This window comes from Anabrus simplex, chromosome 14, assembly GCF_040414725.1.
Source record: "Anabrus simplex isolate iqAnaSimp1 chromosome 14, ASM4041472v1, whole genome shotgun sequence".
Taxonomy (NCBI): Eukaryota; Metazoa; Arthropoda; class Insecta; order Orthoptera; family Tettigoniidae; genus Anabrus; species Anabrus simplex.
This window is the reverse complement of record NC_090278.1, coordinates 88237625-88258128: the sequence shown is the minus strand read 5'-3', so window position 1 is coordinate 88258128 and position 20504 is coordinate 88237625. Positions and strand designations below refer to the sequence as shown.

General features: G+C 40.0%; 1 protein-coding gene across 6 annotated transcripts in view; it reads right to left on the bottom strand.

Moving 5' to 3' along the window:
- Positions 1–10478: 10478 nt before the first annotated feature.
- The window catches only part of Pcyt2 (Phosphocholine cytidylyltransferase 2), a 101906-nt gene continuing 91880 nt past the window's right edge, over positions 10479–20504 (bottom strand). For 5 of the 6 annotated variants that reach the window (XM_067158303.2, XM_067158304.2, XM_067158306.2 and 2 more), the window contains 2 exons: positions 14267–14379; positions 10479–12623 (listed from right to left, as the gene is read on the bottom strand). In XM_067158303.2, the coding sequence (XP_067014404.1) occupies positions 12482–12623; positions 14267–14379 (255 nt within the window). In that variant the 3' untranslated portion in view covers positions 10479–12481. The remainder of the gene's footprint in view (positions 12624–14266; positions 14380–20504) is intronic. The other variant, XM_067158307.2, reaches the window with a different exon arrangement.

Sequence of the window (20504 nt, the reverse complement as noted above, 5' to 3'; positions counted from 1 at the left end):
CAGGATATCTGCTATATCTTGCTGGAATCCTACAAGTTGAGCTTCAGTGGAATAACCTTTTCTAAACCCGAACTGCCTCCTATCGAACCAGTTATTAATTTCACAAACATGTCCTATATAATCAGAAAGAATGCCTTCCCAAAGGTTACATGCAATGTATGTCAAACTTACTAGCCTGTAATTTTCAGCTTTATGTGTATCACCCTTTCCTTTACACACAGAGGTTACTATAGCAACTCTCCATTCATTTGATACAGCTCCTTCAGGCAAACTTCAGATATGGTACTATATCCCCAGAAATTTTATCAATTTCAGCCACTTTTTTAGTTTTCAACTTTTGTATCTTATTGTAAATGTCATTGTTATCATATATAAATGTTAATACTTCTTTAGCCTTAGTCTCCTCCTCTATCTGGACATTATCCTTGTAACTAACAATCTTTACATACTGCTGACTGAATACTTCTGCCTTTTGAAGAACCTCACATACACACTCCCCTTGTTCATTAATGATTTCTGGAATGTTCTTCTTGGAACCTGTTTCTGCCTTAAAGTACCTATACATACCCTTCCATTTTTCACTAAAATTTTATGACTGCCAATTATGCTTGCCATCATGTTATCCTTAGCTGACTTCTTTGCTAGATTCAAAAGTCGCACGTCATTCACGCTTACATTCGTTCGAATCAATTGTATGTGATATAGATGTTGATTCCCATAGGGAACCTGAAATATTTGTTCTGAAAGGGTAAATTTATAATACCAATATAGTTGGTCTGTTATTGGACATTATAAATTTTCCAGCTAACTCATTCCTGGTTGTCAGCGTTTTGCCCCCAACGGTCCAACTATATTGGTATTATCAATTGTATGTACTCTGAAGGAGTTTGTAGTAGGCTGTTTTAAACGTCCTAGACTAGCAAGACGTTTTAGTATCTACCTGGATCGTGTTCCATAACCTCGAAGCAGTAACCAGGAATGAATGTCTGTAGATATTTTGATCAATGTGGTGCTATTTCAAGTAGTGATCCAGAACAAATATTAATTATGTGGAATGAAGAAAGGAGCCTAAAATTAGATCATAGATAGGTGGGGTTGTTTGTTGAAAGCAACTGATACATGAGGGTCATTTGGGGTGTTTTCCTACTGTTGTTTAAAAGTAACCATCCCAACATTTTGTAGTATGGTGTTATATGAGCATCATGTCGGGGCTGGAAGGCATATCAAATGCAAGAGTTCTGAAGATGTAGTTTTTTGCTGCTTGTTCACAAGTCAAAGTTTGGAAATAGAACTGTTTGAACCAGTTTTGATTTAAGGGGACTTTCATGCGAACATCATAGAAAATGCTCTAACATTTGATTATATTCATAGTATTCCTGCTAGTGAAGTTTAGAATGCACAAGGTTATAATTATTATGATAATTTAATTATACCTTTAGAAGTACTTTAAACTCATAAAAGTTGTGCTTTCCTAAAAATTATTTTTGTTATCAATTTTTAATAAGATTTTGTAACATTCAATTAATTTTGTCACTCGATGGGTTGGTACATGTATCTTAGAAACTATTCAAGATAGAAAGCTGAAATATTGTAAAGAACTCTTAGGCAGATATTGGATTAATATAGAGCATTTTTCAGGATTCTAAGTGAAATACTGTGCATATTTAGTTAGGATCAACTGCTGAAGATTTTCAAACTTTTTTCTTTGTAAATATAAAAATTCACACTGTAGAATCCTCACACACTAGAAATGCAATAATGGTCTACTTTGAAGACCAGATTATGATGAACATCTATGAAAAAATTCATTGCAGTAAAGTTGCTGGTTTCTGAGATACATGTACCACCCATCAAGTGACAAAATTTATTGGATGTTACAAAAACTCATTAAACAATGTATAACAAAAGTAATTTTTGGGAAAGCAGAACTTTTATAGGTTTAAAATACTTGTAAAGGTATAGTGAAATTATCATAATAATTATAACCTTGTTCATTCTAAACTTCAGTAGCAGGAGTACCGGTACATGAATATAAGCAAATATTGGAGCATTTTCTATGATGTTCACAAACAAGTCTCCTTAAGATCCACGGGTGTCAAGCTTGCCCGCCATAAGCGCAAAACCCATGCTAGAAATATGTGTGCACAAGTCGCTTCTCCTCTGTCATTATGCCATCAAGTGCCATTTTATCAAGTGGAAAAAGGCCATACCAAACAAGGATAGGGAACTTACTGAAAAGTGGACTTCAGTAATGTAACACCAGTAAGACCAGTGTAATGTGTTGGCTGAACATGCCCTTGTTTTTATGTTTTGCCTCTCTTACACAGTTGGGTTCAACCAGTAGCTGTCTTTTCTAGTAAAAATAGTACTTCTGGAGAGCTTTTGGGGAAAAATATTGATACCAATTATAATCCAACTTGAACAGGCAGCCTGGAGGCATTTACAAATATCAGGAAAGAAAGGATATGTTAAGTGTTGTTTCTCTAACCCTACTGATGTAAGTAGAAAACTATGGGCATTTTCAGACGCAGCACATATTTTAAAATGTATACGAGCGTGCTGTTGTGTTTGATATAGATACTGTGGACTATTGCTTTTATGAACCTGTGATTAATACTGGCAATTCATCAGAATTCGCTGGTGTAAAGGCATGCAGTAAATTAACTTTTGCACATATAGATCTGACCTCCTTCCAGCAAATGAACGCTCGACTTGCCTTTCAGTTTTTAACACCAGCATGCCAAAAGCCTTACACTGTTTTAAAGAAACTGGCATTGTAGGTTTTGAAGACAGTGAAGCGACTGAAAAATTCATGCAGGTGTTGAATTCCACCACATCATTTGCTTTGAGGAAAGATTCGAAACATCATCAAATTTTACTAGACATCATTCAGGAAGTCCTTTTGCTTCCAACAGAACATTAGAATCATTGAGAGTTACTATTCAGTGCACACTGGAAATTGCTGTTTATTTGTGGAGTCAAGTTTTAAACTGTGTTGACAGGCAAATTTAAACAGGATCCACTAGAGAGACATTTTGGCATCCTGCGATCACTGACCTGTGATGACCATCCTTCGACAGTTGACTTCTTGCACTTACACGTTACATCTACTTAGGTTCGAGTAAAAAAATGTTTTATCAACGGGAGGGAATTGTAACTAAACACAGAACCCTCCTCAACATGTCAACCAGATCAGAATTCTGGCAAAAAAGACTGAGAAGGAAAATGGGGACATAAAAGCATCAGTGTCAGGAAGTTTAGAGGAAAAGATTGTTTTTGAAAGTGGTTGTGAAAATCTTTCAGTACACAGAGAGAAAATCCACCCATCAGTGCCCTTGTTAGTGTTAAAAGATGTTTGGTTTACAATTTAGCTGGTTATATTGCACATCAGTACCCTAGAATTCTGAAGTGTGCTTCCAGTGTTGATGTTATCAAGACATCAGCTGTAACAAGTAATTCTTCTGCCCTCTTTACAAACTTACAGGATTATAGTTCTCAACTGGGACAAAACTATTTGCGCCACCCTTCAGAGCCATTATTTAATGTCTTGCTTCAGGCAGAAGAGACAATAAGTGCTCCCCTCTCATCTCCCTCTGGTTTCTGGGGTGACTTGGAGAACACGGAGAAAATTACAGTTCAATCTTCAGGCTTGGGGTGTAATGAACAACATGCCATGGAGACTGTACCAAAACTGAACTTTCACTACATGAAGTGTCGTTTCTTCTTCAAGATGAAGGAACTGAGATCAGGGAAAATGTCAAAATCTACCAGGAAATTTTCTAAGGTATCAAACTAAAGGTAAGAATTAAAAGAAATAATATGACTCCCCAGCTTTTCTGACATGTTATTCTCTCATAAGTTTATACATTTTTACTTTTTTTTTTTTTTTTTGTATAATGGTGAGTTTATGCTGCACTTAAGATTAAGTTGGGCTACATAACCTTGTGATGTGGTATTTTATTCGTGTCCTGCTGATTTGCAGCCACTTTCCTATAATTCCTTACATGCTTTAACATCATCCTTACTCTAACAGTATTGTTTTTGCTTCATGAAATGGAATGCCTGTGTTATTCTTCCTATTTATCAAGTGAATTCCATCAGCACTTATACTTAGGAACCACTTCCCTCAGGAACAAACTTGCCCTACAGATTTGATAATTTGGTTTCAGGACACGAGAGGGTGATACTTGTTGAACTTCATTTACTATTCATTTGAAACTGTTTATATCATCAACATCTCAGTTCTCTGATTTGTTGAGACCTGTATGCAGTCTTACGGCTGTCCCTGAATTATTGAACTATATTAAGACACTTTTTTTTCTCTAATAAATTTACGTTTAATTAATATATGTGACTGCTTATGTGTGTATGTGTGTTGATATGTTGTAATATAGGTAATTATATTTGAGGTTGGTAATATTTGCTTACTGGTTCCAAAAATTTTGTTTAGGCCTACTTTTAGATGACGATTTTGTCTTGAATGCATGTTGCTATGTGTGTCTGACAAAGATACCATTGTCAAAACTGGACTATTACAGGAGACGACTTATTAGGCACAATAAAGTAAGTGGAGATGTCAAACTTATTAGCGCCTAAAAGGATCTCTTACGGTGTTTTAACATGTAAAACAGGTCGCAAGGGTTTAAAAGTCTCGTAAGCGCTGATGCTAACTTGAAGCCAAGGTCAGAGCCAGCGCTGCGCTGCGGCGGACCAGGCGTACTACGCCAGTGATATCAGTTCTTCTTCTGATCTCAGAGTTTCAAATAAGTTGCGCACAATTTTTCTCTTGTGTGTGGTTATTCATATTTAGTGAGAGATTATCTATATCACACTATGAACAATAAAATAATGCCAGCCAGTGTTGGAATAGGTTCAGTTCTTGACCACTTTGAATGTAATGGTGACTTTTAAATCATATGAAAGGAATTTCATTTTGGTCTGTATTGATGATTTATCACGATAATAACGACTGTAATATATACACGAAAAGGAGATTTTAATGTGTTATATTAGGACTACAATTTTCTTAAAAGAGATAATGATGCTTGCTGTTTAAAGGGGCCTAACATCTAGGTCATAGGCCCCTAATGGAACGAAATGAGACAAAATGTAATGACAATTTAAAAGTCCAAAATCATCCACTGACCAGAATTCAAAATGTGATAAAGAAGAATGAATGGATGAATATGAATTTAAGACAATCAGTGGATCTGACCCCAAAAACTATCTTAAAACAATAGTATTACTGACCAAGGGACTGCTTCTAAAGCACAATCCTTAATCGATGATGCTTGTAGTCTCAAGGGGTCCAAAATCCAAGTCATCAGCCCCTCATAATGGTACTTATCGCTAGGAAAGTACAACCATGGTATTTCTCATGTTACGGTACTAATCAAAAGTAGCGTAGACTCACGGTGTTCCACATATTATGGTACTACTCACAAGTATCGTACGTCGCACAGGTAACGCAGACCTATGGTGTTTCTCACATAATGGTGCCACTCATAGGCAACGCAAACCAATTGTGTTCCTCACATAGTGGGTGCTGATCGACCCATGGTGTTCCCTGCGTGATGGTGCTAATCTCCAGTAATTTCATGGTTCTAATACAATCATCCTTTGGTCGCCCCTTTTAGTTGCCTCTTACGACAGGCAGGGGATACTGCGGGTGTATTCTTCGTCTGCGTCCCTCACCCACAGGGGATTTTCTTAAAAGAAAAAGTGACACACAAGTGTTGGACGCATGTGCAAGGGACATCAGTTTTAATGAACCCATGTGTATATTTTATCAATGCTTCAAGACATGCCAGTGTTATATTAGGTGTTTGTGTTTTCAAGTTACATGTAATGGTCTTTTTCATTTATAATTTAAGGCTGAGGATGACCCAATACAAGGGTCGAAACTAGACCCAATATGTAATAAATAATATTAACATATTATATATAGTATTGAATAGGTGGACCTTCTCATCCTTGTTGATTGTAATTGTGATTACAGTATTAATTTGTGTGTATTAGGTAGTGTTTGTTACAACCTTTATTTATTGTTTATTCATTTGCTAACAAAATAATCCTCGTTATTAAAATATTCCATGTCGGTGAATGCAGAGTGGGTCTCGGCCCTCAAGTGGCCCCAGCTGGTCCGTGGTCCGACAGCTCTGCATCCAGCTGGCCAACCAAGCAGAGGAGGGGTGGCCGTGGCTCTAAGCCTCTGCATTCGGGAGATGCGACAGGGCTGGACCTCACGGCTGGCCTCAACCATTAGCTGTCCTGACAATGGTTTTCCATTCTCCTGCACTAAGGCGAATGCCGGGACAGTTCCTAGTATAGGTCACAGCCGCTGACTCCCTCACCTTCTCCGTAACAAATCTCCCTGCCTGAGAGACGGCGTCACCGTCTAAGAAGCCCGCCTCGCCCTTTGGAGGAGGAATGAAAACATTTTTGTAGTAGTAGTAGTAGTAGTAGTAGTAGTAGTAGTAGTAGTAGTAGAAAAATCTTCCAAACTACGTTGAACAATCTCAACTCGCGTTTCAGTATAACACAACTATAATGAATGGTGCATGGTGGGGTACAGTAGGGAATGGAATGTGCGGAGAGGCTATACAAGGCAAGACAACAGCAGGCTATGAGTGCTAACGTGTACTGCTCGCCGAAGTCTTACCTGATGTTTTTGGGATCAGTTGTTGCGGTGGCCTCTGACACCACACGATTGCACAGTTACCGTGGGCCATCTCTACAAACTCAAATATTTTTCTTCAATATCTAACACGGGCAAACAATAATTATGAAAAGGTTACCATTGGTGGATTTTTTAAGTGAAGGCTGACTCTTCATCACTCTGCCTTAGTAACGTGTATGGCCTCCTCTGGCATTGTTCAGGTCTCCGACATGCTGTGCCGTGCTTGTGATCAGTACATTGACGTCTCCTTGAGGAAGAATATCTCATTCCATCTGGGCAACTCTAATGAGGTCTCGGAGTGTTTGTGGAGGTTGTGGATGATCAAAAACGGATGTTTTTAACGTGTCCCATGCACGTTCAATGCAGTTCATGTCCAATTCAAATGGTTGATACCCACCTCTCTCATGACATTCCTCAGTGAAGCACCTCGATGAGGGCGAGCATTGTCGTAAATGAAAATGAATTCAGCTCAATACTCATCCCTGAAGGGTTTTAAAAATGGTCAAAGAATTTCACTGTTATACCGCTGGGCACATAACGTCCCTTGAATTAGTATCATAGATGTATACCTGCCAGGCATAATCCCAACCCGAAACATTACACCACCCCCTTCAAATGCATGCGCCTACTGAACAAACCGGCACTTTCCATCGTGTTGTTAACATCTCCGCACCCTTGTCATCATGTATCTGACCAAGCAATATATATGTTTCATCTGCAAACATGTCGATTCTCTAGTGGAACACACCGAATTAGTTGAAATGACCTTAACCCGGAACTAAGCAGCCGACTGTGTACAGTTTGTGCAGATTCACGGACCTCGATTGCCCTCAAGAAGTTCTTCCTGAGTAGTCGAAGTTGGACTCTCCTACGCTGTTATGCAGATATACCGATCTTGATGTGGCATTGTTACCCTCGGTCAGTCGCATCATTGGTCTCATAGTACCTTTCCTACGACACTGCACTTTGGGTGCAGATGATCTACTAATATGGGGGGAGAAGTTGTGTCATATAATGGTAACGACACAAAACTAGAACCAAATGTATAATGGCATGACTTTAGAAGGGGAGAGCAGTTGAAAATAGCTGAAAGCTTTAAATACCTGGGTAGTGTAATTGAAGAAAATGGAGGAAACAGGATGCAAATCAATGAAAGAGGAAGGTATGCAATGTATTCTTTAAGAGTGTGGGAGGATGGATATGGAACAGGGATGTACCACAGATATGTAAAGGAATTATCATCATCATCATGAATTCCTTCCAGAGAGCCAAGTAGGATGTTTAAGAATGATGTGCCTCCATTTATTACGGTCCTAGCATGCTTATTTTCTCTCTAGGTCATCCCATGTTTTTTCAACACTTATTTTGTGTCTATTTTAAGAAACATGGGTGATGAAACGAAATGTTGTATGGCTTTTAGTGCCAGGATATTCCAGGATGGCTTCAGCTCGCTAAGTGCAGGTCTTTCTATTTGACAACCGTAGGCGACCTGCGCGTCGTGATGAGGATGGAATGATGATGAAGACACCACATACACCCAGCCCCCAGGCCATTGGCATTAACCAATGAAGGTTAAAATCCCCGACCCGGCCGGGAATCAAACCCGGGACCCTCTGAACCGAAGGCCAGTACGCTGACCATTCAGCCAACGAGTCGGACAACATGGGTGATGAAGGAGAGGCATGAAAGTAGATAACAAGCAGTGGAAATGAAGTTTCAAAGGTGTCGAGAAAGTTTAACAAGAATGGACAGAGTAAGAAATGAGTTCGAGAAATGGTAAATGAGGTACCCCCACAGGTAAAGATAGAAAAATCAACAGTGGTATGGACATGTTAAGAGAATGGGAGAAGAGAGGATACCAAGATGATGTTAGAAATGGAGTTGAAGGGAAGGAGACCTAGAAGGACAGATGACTGAAAGGTGGAAAGAGCATAGAGGCAGGAGGAGGGAACTGGACGACAGTGAGAGAAGAGAAGCGGTGGATGGACAGAAACGATGGAGAGGCTTATGTTCCAAGCAGACGCAGCCTGTGGTTGGAAACTGCTCCAGACGATTATGATGACGACAACTTTGGGCAAGTCTTGTGATATTGCTGGCTTGGTCGACTGGGTACACTAGCTGAAGCTCGTACTGCGCTTCCCCCCAGGCTAAACACAGACCGTAGGCAGCGACATTTGCAGAATTGTATACAAGCTCTCTACCACTTACAACAGGACTACACAACACCCCGAACAACATAATGTGCCTAATTCCACAACGTTGCAAACTTTTTTTTGAGCTGTATATTTTGCAAGTAAAGGTCGTGGCTGAAAAACATTTTATTGTGCAGCAGCATTGTCACACAGTAAAACACAGTAGCAACGCCAGTAGACAGCACATTGATAAGAAGGGACAGCAACCTCTAATCAAAAAGGCTGCAACTCCTTGATACCTTGAAGGAGAATCTCGTCATGCACACTAATTCCAAACACAGAGGAGAATGAAAAAGTTACGTGTGTTTGAGCTATACCGCAGTGCACTGAAAGACTTCTAATTTGTTTCAAGGAGATCAATTTAAACTTTTACACATTTCACAACACACATTAACCCTCACAGATTGTATGTTGGAAATGTTCCGACACAATGTTTACTCCAAGAATAATGTCTTATAATGGAAGAATTTAATGCGATTCTTGGGCAATACCTAGACTGTAGAGAATCCATGGCCTTCTGAATATTATTCTCAGCGAGTTTAGGCAGACATTCTGCGGAACGTATATCAAGCGCTGCGTTTACATTGGGAAGGCGCAAAATGGCCTCTCAACACTCAAGTAGTCTGAGCAGTTCTGATATTAGCGCAATTATAAATGATTTTAAATACTACTGTATTTCTGAACTTGATTCTGGAAGTGAGTATCATGGTACCCTTTTCTTCTGTAACACCTGCTCAAGAAATCCAGGCCTTCATCCAGGTGATTGCTTTGAAAAGTACCATACTAAAGAAGTGTACAAGTGAACAGACACATGGACATTGGTAATTCTGCATACTCAGTGTTTGTGTAATCATCTAATGTCTTTTATTCCAGCTTGAGTTTTGTAAATAAATTATTTTAGCCCTAAGAAAAGATAGCAGCAGTATAACCATGCATTTCCAGAAAAATAAATACAACTAGAGAGGTGACCAGCTAAACAAATTCATGTGCTAAGGGTCGATATAAAATATATCTTCAGTGTTCTAAAATGTTTAAAATGAGAATGATTTTTCCATTTTTCTCCAATTTCAAACTACCAAGAATACAGTTTGCAAATATATTTTGACTTTTAAAATATTATGTGATCTGATTATCTTGCCAAACTTACTTCACAGGTACAGATTTTGGGATATGTTTTATAAGCCAACCAAGGAAAAAAACGACTGTATATAACTATTTTAACATGTATATTCGGAAAATTCGTATGAAAACAAGAAAGAATTCAGTTAATTCTGCATCAAAGATATTGCAGTTGAGATTTACAGTATAATATGTTTAAATGAACATGTTTAACTTGTGAGGGAAACCCACCAAGTGTAACGACCCAATTTTCCAGAAACTTTGCACAGTGAAAGAGGGGCCGAAATAAGCGAACATGTTCCGGCTTATCCGTAGACTTTTGGCCACTCGGTGTATAACAACTAATTAACGTATTATGGACACACTAACTTGCGCTGCAATGTTCGTCAACACAACGCAGAACACTGTAGAGAGGAACAGATCACAAGGAATATGCCACAGGAATTGGAAGACCTTTCAGCTCTTGCCACGCAATACACAATAAGAGGTAAGTTTTAAAAAATTTGAAGTTTTATTGCTTCTTGGTCTATATTAGGTGTGAAGCAGGAGAAGTGGCCTAGCGGGATGCCACTCCATCTTTCTTTTCCTTTTTACATAACAATGAAACTTGTAAATCTCACAGATCTCACAGCCTTCCTGTCCCAGGAATTTGCTGGACACTACAGATCACAACAGACATGTATAAAGCCACTAGCAATGTACAGCCTGCAATGTACAAGAATATAATTATAAATTTTTGTCATCTCTCATATGAAAGCCTAATTATTATAATTACATATTGTTTTGCTTTGCTTCCTTGACTATCAAAAGGCCAAAGAGTACCAACAGAAAACGAAGATGCCTTTTTCTTACGCAAAATATACATAAATATGCACGCTCAACATTTCAAGTACCATGAATCTGCCACTTCAGTTTAAGTATGGTGTTACATTTTTAAATAGGCAAGAATACTGAAAATTATTCACTAACAATTCAGTGATTTCTTTCTGCCAGCTAACAAGGTGACCATCCATTCTCAGAGTAAAACTTCCTTGCTTGAATCCTTGAACACCAAATGTTTCCAAAATTACAATTTCATTGGCTAAAAGAAGCCTTTACAGAAGGCTGCAGCACAGCTGTTACAACTCAAATACACATTTCTATTAACAGGCTAACGAGCAACATCACCAACCGTTCAGTCAGAAGTGTGAACTAAAGAAGTAATCACAGCTATACTTCAAGAGCTAAGGCTTCATTTCCCTCAATAAGTAATGAACATACCCGACAGAATGATGATTCCAGTGGAAAGGAGATTGGAAAACTGGAAGCAGAGAGGAAGACCGAAAATGAGATACAAAAAACAAGATGAAAAAGGATAGCGGGGAGAAAGTGTGCTTAGGATGGAAAGTAGAGGCTGAGAAAATCAAAGGACGATATGCAACAAGAAAGAAGAGGAACACTATAATTATAAAAATTAAAACTTTAAAACAAAATGCTCAAAAATTATTTACCAAATAACAACATTAACAAATCACTTTCAACTTTTATTTTTGTTCTCACAACAAGCTGCACTCTCTATTGCTTAGCCTGAAGCAGCTATAACATGAAGATGAATAAATTAATAAAACAAAAACAAAACTTTATACTTGCAAAATATTAAGATCTTCTAATAAATTAATATTTTTATTGCTTCAAGTAAAATATTTGTCAATTCCTTTTTTTTCTGCTATACATTTTTCAGTTACTTAACAAATAAAACCCAGCAATTTCTTTCCACGAACAGATTGTTTCAATCTCCACTTCACAAGTCAATATTTTAATTGCTGAGAGTGCAATTTTCGAGTCTTTTCTGTTACATGATTTTTCAGAAATTCCAGTATTTTCCTATTAGCTCATGGCATGGTCACCTCATCAAAGTATATATCTTTTCAAGGCATTCGGCAGGACATGGAATGAAACTGGCTAAAAAGTTGCCTTCATAAAATGCTGTAGGTAGTATGGTTGTTACAGCTAAACTGCCGCAAAGCTGAGTGCTTTTCAGGAATACAAGTGGAAGAGAGCAACTGTGATGGCAAAAATATGTTTGAAAACAACGTTATATAACATGGGACACATTAAAAAAAAAAAACACACACACAACACACTATCTTTGGTGTAATAAAACAAACAGGAATCAGAGTTCCTGTGCAACACGCAGTGAGTAATACTGTACAATATTGTAATTTCTAAACCATAAAATATACCGTTTATACTTCGTACCATTTTAACTGGCTCCATTCCACTTTTACATATAATCCTGCCTGCTAGTGACATATTAACATGGTACTTAAAAAGTTGGAAATAATATTATTAATCTCCTTCATTAAGCTAACGAGAAAATTTGTGTTGGTTTACAAGGAGGCATTTCCTTTATATTACACCAGTTATATTCGTAACAGTTCGATACAGACGTACACTCTCTCACACATGCCGCACGCGCGCACACATTCGGAACCTCCTCTCCGTCACCCATTCACTTGGACTGGCGTTCATCGTCGTCGTCATCATCGTCATCCGAATACTCTCCCGACGGTGTGCTGCTAAGCTGTGCATTTCGATGCGAGGATGTACTACTGAGGGAGAAGTCAAATCGTCCGGCTTTGGATGGGGGAGGGCTGTAAAGGAAAACACAACATAAAAATAGTATCCTGTCAGACACATACATATTATACAATTATCACAACACAACACTGTTTCTGATCTAGCTCAAGATGATGATGGATGAAATCATAACAAAGACTGAAAGATAATGACATCACTACGTGTAACTGATTCTTGTGTCAGAAACCAGTATAAACATTGGCACAAAAATTCTGGAAAGCACTATCATTTTTGACCAGCCGGCCTGGTGGCCTGACACCGTTGTTAGCCGGTTCAAGTCCTGTTGGTCAAAAAAATGTTGGCCGGCAGGGTAGGGGAGGTGGTGGTATACAATTTATAATCACTAGATTGCCTGTAAAAAACCTTGAATCAATTCCAAACCTCTCTGCAGGCTTCAAGCAAAGCTAGGGCATATGATGCCATTGATGGCGATTCGTCCGTCGGATGGAGACATAAAGCTTTGAGCACCCCCTTGGTGTTATTCAACAAGAGTGGGCTATGTGCCGACACCGGGTTTCACCCCACCTCATTATCATCATCCCACGTTCAGACTTGGAGGTAACCTATGTCCTTTGATACACCCGGCACTGAAAGCCATGCAATAAATAAAATAAAGAAAGAAAGAAAATAAATAAATAAATAAATAAATAAATAAATAAATAAATAAATAAATAAATAAATAAATAAATAAATAAATAAATAAATAAATAAATAAATTCATTAATTTTTGAAGCCGAACCTGGCCACATCCAGCACATTCTCTGAACCCTGACACTGAAGTACGTGCCTTAACAGCCTGTTCTCCACAACCGCATTTGATGACATCACCCTTAATGTAGCCCCATCTTGCCACTTCATCTTGGACCTGCCCACTCACGACCTGAGACTGTTCAAAGGCTTTTACACCAACTAACCCTCATTATGGCCAGCTGGTAAACTATCAGCTACGCCTTTCCAATTAGAGAGGGGAAGACCTTCTCTGCTGTCCACAACTGCAGTCAGACCTTCTCAACTGGAACAGTTAAGTTCCTTTGATGTTTCCAGGAAGCTCTTCCTGAACTTAAGTCTTTGGACAGGGTTTACATGTCCATAGAACATGGAGGGGCGGAGTCTTTCATTCATTCCTTGTTTGCTGTTATTTCTCATTGATCAAAGGGTGGTGGTGCTCCTCCTGCAAGGATGCAGCCATTCGACCAGAGTGGACTTAATTAATGAATAACGTGCACAGGATGTGCAGAGCTTCATAACGTTACATTAAGGGTTAAATGTGGCAGAGACCAGGCGAGCTAGCCATGTGGTTAGGCGCGCACCACTGTGAGCTTGCATCCGGGAGATAGTGGGTTTGAACCCCACTGTCGGCAGCCCTGAAGGTGGTTTTCCGTGGTTTCCCATTTTCACACCAGGCAAATGCTGGGGCTGTACCTTAATTAAGGCCATGGCCGCTTCCTTCCCACTCCTAACCCTTTCCTGTCCCAGCGTCGCCGTAAGACCTATCTGTGTCGGTGCGACGTAAAACAACTAGCAAAAAAAATATTTAAAAAATGAGGAAGCAACTCTGGAACAAACAGTGGATTGGAAAAGGCCAAATGTCTCACTCCACGAGATCGTTTAACCTTAAGTGATGAGATACATTTCATAGAAGATATCGTGTACTCACCTAACAGCCTCGTCATTATCATTCGGTGAGACGGGGCTGCCTTCGCGGTTCGGACTCGCCGGAGGAGAAAGAGCCTGCATCAGGCGACCTTTGCTCTCATTCCAGATGTGAGACTGTAAGACAGGGATGGATACCAATATTATATTTAACACTGATGATCCAAACCTATGATTAACAAATACATATCGTGTCATATAGTAGAAAAATATGATGATGATGATGATGATGATGACTGCATGTGGCCTCCGAAGAGACCTGCAGCAGGTCTTTCGAGTTGACGTCCATGGGTGACTTGCATGTCTATGAGGATGGGGCCCTACCTAGGATGAATTCTAATGTTGAAGTGGCACATATATCCAGTCACAGAGTCAGAAGAAATAACGAATGAAGGTTAAAATCCCCAACACGGCAAGGAATTGAACCCAGGATCCCATGAACAACAGGGCCGCGAGCTAACCAGCCGGCTAAGGAGCCAGGCGTATAGAGATACAAACATACGGCAGGATAAAAACAATGACAGGTCAGTGCGGGAAGAGGAGACAAGGACAAACACAAAAACACACAAAAAAACTAGGACATACACTGATGAAGAAGAACTGGAACTGACGAGAGATAGCACATCTATTTGAAGGTGGCAGCGTGTGAAAATGTAATGTACAAAATGTATGATGCACCCATATTGACTTATGTGGCTGAGACCTCGACAATGACAGGTAGACAGGAAAGTAGAATTCAAGCCAGTGAAATGAAATACCAAAGAAGTATAATAAGAAAGACAAGGAAAGACAGATTGAGAAACGAAGATGTGAGAAAGGAGGTCAGAATGGAAAACTTAAATGAGAGGACTGATAGGTGTGGACAAGTAAAGAGGATGGAGGAAAGAATACTAAAACAGATGGAGATGAAGTTTGAGGGAAAGGGAGCGAGAAGGAGATGTAGAACAAGGTGGATTGATTCAATAAAGAGGAGTGCAAGAAGAAGAAACCTGGACTGTGACAAAATGATAGAAGGAATGGTGGAAGGAGAGAGGAAGGCGAAGAAGTGCCATAAATGCCCTAGCTCAGCAGAAGCTGGATATGGGGAAAGGAGGAGGAGAGCGTGTGAAAATGTGAAGATTGTCCTCTTTTGTTTTCATGTTTGAACTCTTCTCCTCTTTCTTTTGATAACTGAACCAATATAGCAATGTGCATGTGAATAGAGATATTTCGATAAGTACCACTTAGTGCCGAACACACGGAGCTGAAGCAGGTAGGTCTGCTGCGGCCAGGTGAGCGCAGTGAGTGTCAAGATTCTTATCGTGGTGCAACGGAGCAACGCAAAAACATCAAATTTTGTTACAAACAGGGAAAAACGGTGACGGAGACGCACACGATGTTGGTGGAAGTTTACGGAGCGGAAGCTGTAAGCAGAAAATGATTTTTAGACTGGTTTAAAATCTTTCGGGATGGAGAGGACACTCTTGATGATTCGCCACATCTGGGTCGACCGTCAACAAGCAGAAGTGCAGAAAAAATGGAGCAAGTGCAACAGATGCTGGCGAAAAATGAGCAGCTGTCTCTGAGAAGGACGTCAGAGGAATTACGGATTATCAAGGACAGAGTGAACACCATCGTTCACAACAATCTAGGTAAGCAGAAGATCTATTCTGCATTGACTGACTAGTATAAGGCAACACAGTAAAAAATTGCTGGAGATATCATCACAGGCCATCAGAGATGCTGTTACCAGTTCGATCCAAAGTCTAAGCAACAATCAATGGCATGAAGTTTACCAGGTTCCCCACATTCCAAGAGGATCTGCCTCCAAAAAGTCAAGGATCAAGACACTGTTGATCGCTTTTATCGACAGCAATGGTATGATCCACCAGGCATTTGTACTGGAGGGTCGAACTGTCAATGCTGCATTCTATGAAAAGGTTTTGAACAGCTGCTGTGAGCATCTGGCGTGGTAGGCCAGAGTTGTACAGGACTGGAAAGGGGAGTTTCCTCCATGACAATGCCTGCCCACACACCGCATGCAACTTCTTGGCTAACTGTTCTCTAACATCCACCGTACAACACTGGATCTGGCACTACTTGCTTTTGTTTCCCTGCGTCAAGGGAAACCTGAAAGGCACATGCACTGACAAATCAGACATCCAAAGATGTGTGACAATCAGTGCTTCCATCAATTCCAAAAAGACGCCTTTGCGACAGTTTCCAGCAGCTGTACACACGGCGTGTATTGTGACCAACGGTAAGAAATTTCAAGGTAACTAAATGTATTTTGTTTGTAACTTATGTTTTCTTTGTGTTATGGCATCATTCATCCAACATTTTAGACACGTCTTGTACAGTCTTTGTATGATTTGATTTGTTCCTTTCCATTTAGAGTGTCAGTATGTGCCTGTGCGTATACTACATTACAGTGTATACAATATTCAAGGAAGACAGGAAAACGAAGAAGGAAGATAAACACAATGACAGATCAGAATAGATAGAGGGAGCACTAGATGATAAAGAGAAATATTATAGTTCCACTAACACACTGTGCCCATTCTGATAGGCAGAAACTCGGGGCAATGAGCAAAGACTGGAGAGTGTTGTGTTGCTTTGTAACAGAGCTTTCACAGAGGTGGTTTCATAAGCCATGGCAATCTTTTTGCATCTTACAAACATAAGAGAATACAGTATATACATTTGAAAAACTCTGTTGCACTCTGCTCAATGTCTGTCTGTGTTTGTGGGTAATAAACAACATGTGCTACCGGCCACACTCCAAGAAAAAGCAATTAAAGTTGAATTGAAGTCACAGGTAAACAATGCAGTTATCTGAGGCACAAATTCATGTCAATGTTATGGAGAGTTAAGAGAAGCAGTAGCTCATGGTTTATTCCAGGCCTTCAAGAGCAGACCTGTAAGAAATGCTGATGGGTCACAGAATGGACATTCTGTGTCTGTAATCAAAAAGTTCTTAACAGAAGACAGACAGACTATGCAGGAATTATCCACATATGTATTTGTCAGCCGACAGAGTACTAAATATTACAACAGGGCCAGCAAATGAGCAAGATTTACGTGCATAATAAAACAACTGTTTCATCAACCCTAATTGGGAAAGTTTCGAGGGTGAGGCTGTAATTGTAAAAAGAATTACAGTTATCTAAAGTCGTCTATGGGTGGTACAGTAACACTGAACTAACCCTTTTCTGTGATTCGGCACAAATGGCAGATGAAGCTTAGTACTGCAGGTCTCTGCGCGGCAGCACTATTGTTCTCAGGGTGTAAAAGAGCAGCCACGGAAAACTGGAACCTTACCCAGCAACCCTCTTTCAGGAAACTCGTGTGCTACTGAAACACTTATCATGATAACAAATGCTTATCACAAGCCTTCTGGATAAGGTTCCTCATGCCAACTTCAAAATTTGAAGGGTAATGTAAGTCTAAAATCTAAGAAGCTCTCACTTGTTATGAGGAACTGACGTCACATTTTCTTTTTTTTTTTGCTAGGGGCTTTACGTCGCACCGACACAGATAGGTCTTATGGCGACGATGGGATAGGAAAGGCCTAGGAGTTGGAAGGAAGCAGCTATGGCCTTAATTAAGGTACAGCCCCAGCATTTGCCTGGTGTGAAAATGGGAAACCACGGAAAACCATTTTCAGGGCTGCCGATAGTGGGATTCGAACCTACTATCTCCCAGATGCAGGCTCACAGCCACGCGCCTCTACACACAGGGCCAACTCACCCGGTGTCTCACGTTTTACAACAATCTCTCTTCTACACCTAACACCGGAATATCATGCACAATTCTTTATCGGATACCAACTTGGGAGTGTACCACATGAACAATTGTGGTGATGGGGGATCTAAGACACTAGTTAAAGAGAAAAGTAAGTTCAGGACCTGAACCTGGGTATGCAGGATTAACAATGATCAGAAGGAAAAAGTGGAAGGAGTCAGACATTTAAAAAAATGAAGGTATTGCCTAATAAAAGAAAAGGGCAATGAAGGGCGTGAAAATGAAAGATTCCCTACGCCTCGAATGCTCTAATACCTTCGGGGTCGGAAAAGACCAAGAGCTGACCAAGGGAGGTCGGATAGGATAGATGAAAGTGAGGAGCCTGACACAAGTGAGAAGCAATGCCAGAACTCAGCTAAGGGCCCTGTGGTCGCCAACCCATGCTCCCAAGTTAAGAGCCCCTGGGGCAAATGGTCTGAGGGGTGAAGAACCATTACAATTTCGTTTACAGTGCACCAACACAGATAGGACTTGTGGCAGCGATGGGATAGAACAGGACTGGGAAGGAAGCAACCACGGCCTGGTGTGAAAATGAGACACCACAGAAAACCATGTTCAGTGCTACCAACATTATTTCCCGAATGCAGGGCGATAGCTCCGTGACACAAATCATGTAGCCACTCACTCGGTTAAGAGCGAAGAATCACTTTCTTCACCAATGTGGCGCTAACTACTACTTCTTCATCCATTCCCTTTTCCAGATTCTCTCTGGGTGGAGTAGTGTACCAAAGCCCTCCACCTTACTTGATCTTTCCAATTCCTCTTCTAGTACTTTATTGCTATTGACTCCTCTATTTGCAATACAGTCCACAACAGAGCTCCTCTATCACGTTCCAGGCCGTCCCCTAGGCCTCTTTCCAGTCTCTGTATCCATGAATGTTCTCTTTGGTATTCTCTCTCCTGACATTCTCATCATGTGTCCAAACCATTTTTGCTTTGCTATATCAATCTTTTCTTGAAGTTTACACACTCCCACATTTCTCCTTATTTCCTCATTTCATATTCTATCTCGTCTTGTCTTTCCCTGTATGCTCCTCAAGAACCTCATTTCAGCACTTTGGTTCCGCTTAGTTAACGTCCAGGTTGCTGAAGCATAGGGCAGTATAGGTTTATAACAGGACGAGTATAAAACCTTCTTGCACTTCATTGGCACATCCTTGTTCCATACAATGTCTCTCACACACTGGTAGAAACTGCTGTATTCTTAAATCAATTTCTCCATCCAAATTTTCACCTTGTAACATCACGCTGCTCAAATATTAAAACATTTTCATTACTTCAAGAGGTTCATTTCCTATTTTTATCACTCCGCTGGATTTTCTGTTACCTCTCGTCATGGTCAAAGTCTTGCTTTTCGCAGTACTAATCTTCATTCCAAAACTTCTTATCTCCTCATTCCATAAATCAACTTGTGTCTGTACTTCCAATTCATTATCCCCCCAAACTATGTCACCAGCAAAGAGCATAGATTTTACTTGCTCGCCCATCATCTTCTCCTTGATATTATGTAGAATTCTATCCATGATGATAATGAAGAGTAAGGGAGACAATACACTTCCCTGTCTTAAGCCTGTCTCAACTCTGAACCATTCAGTTTGACCCACTTTGGTTCTAACACAGCTCTTGCAATTTTGATACAATACTATTACCATCTGCATTGTTTCATTCCCAATCTGTGCCTCTGTCAATGTTTTCCATACCAAATCCCTTGGGACACTGTCATATGCCTTTTCAATATCTAGAAATGTTACTACAATGTCTTTTCCATTTTCCCAATACCTTTCCATCATTTGACGCAATGTAAATATTGGGTCAAATGTGGACCTGCCTCTTCTGAATCCATACTGGTGTTCTGCCAATTTTCCCTCTACTCTGTCTCTTATTCGTCTATCCAAGATTCTTTCAAGAATCTTAGCTGTATGAGGTATCAGTGTCACTCCTCTGTAATTTATACATTGCTTCCCGTCTCCTTTCTTGAAAAATGGTATAATGACCCCTTTCGGCCACTCTTTTGGAACATTCTTTTCTCTCCATATCACTCTGAAGAATCTATACAAACACTGTAGACCAACTGCTCCTGCTGCTATTATCATTTCTATGGTGACCTCGTCAATTCCATCAGCCTTGCCTCGTTTCATTCGTTTAGTGGCCCACTCAATCTCTGCCCTCGTTTTCCTTATCTTCCATCTGCACTAAATCTGGTTCTTCGATTTCTCCTCGTACCGAGGTATTTTGCACGTTGTAAAGCTGTTCAAAGTATTTTCCCCACCTCTGCAATATATCCTGTTTCTGTGTCATAACTTCCTCCCGTTGATTTTTAATGAAGTTAGCATCTTTACTGGGTTTTTCTTCTTTTTAACCCACTGGAATAAGATCTTTTTGTTTCCAGTTGTAACTTCTTGCAGAGATTCAGTGAATTTTTGCCAGCATATCTTTTGTCTTCTTGAATCACCTTGGAG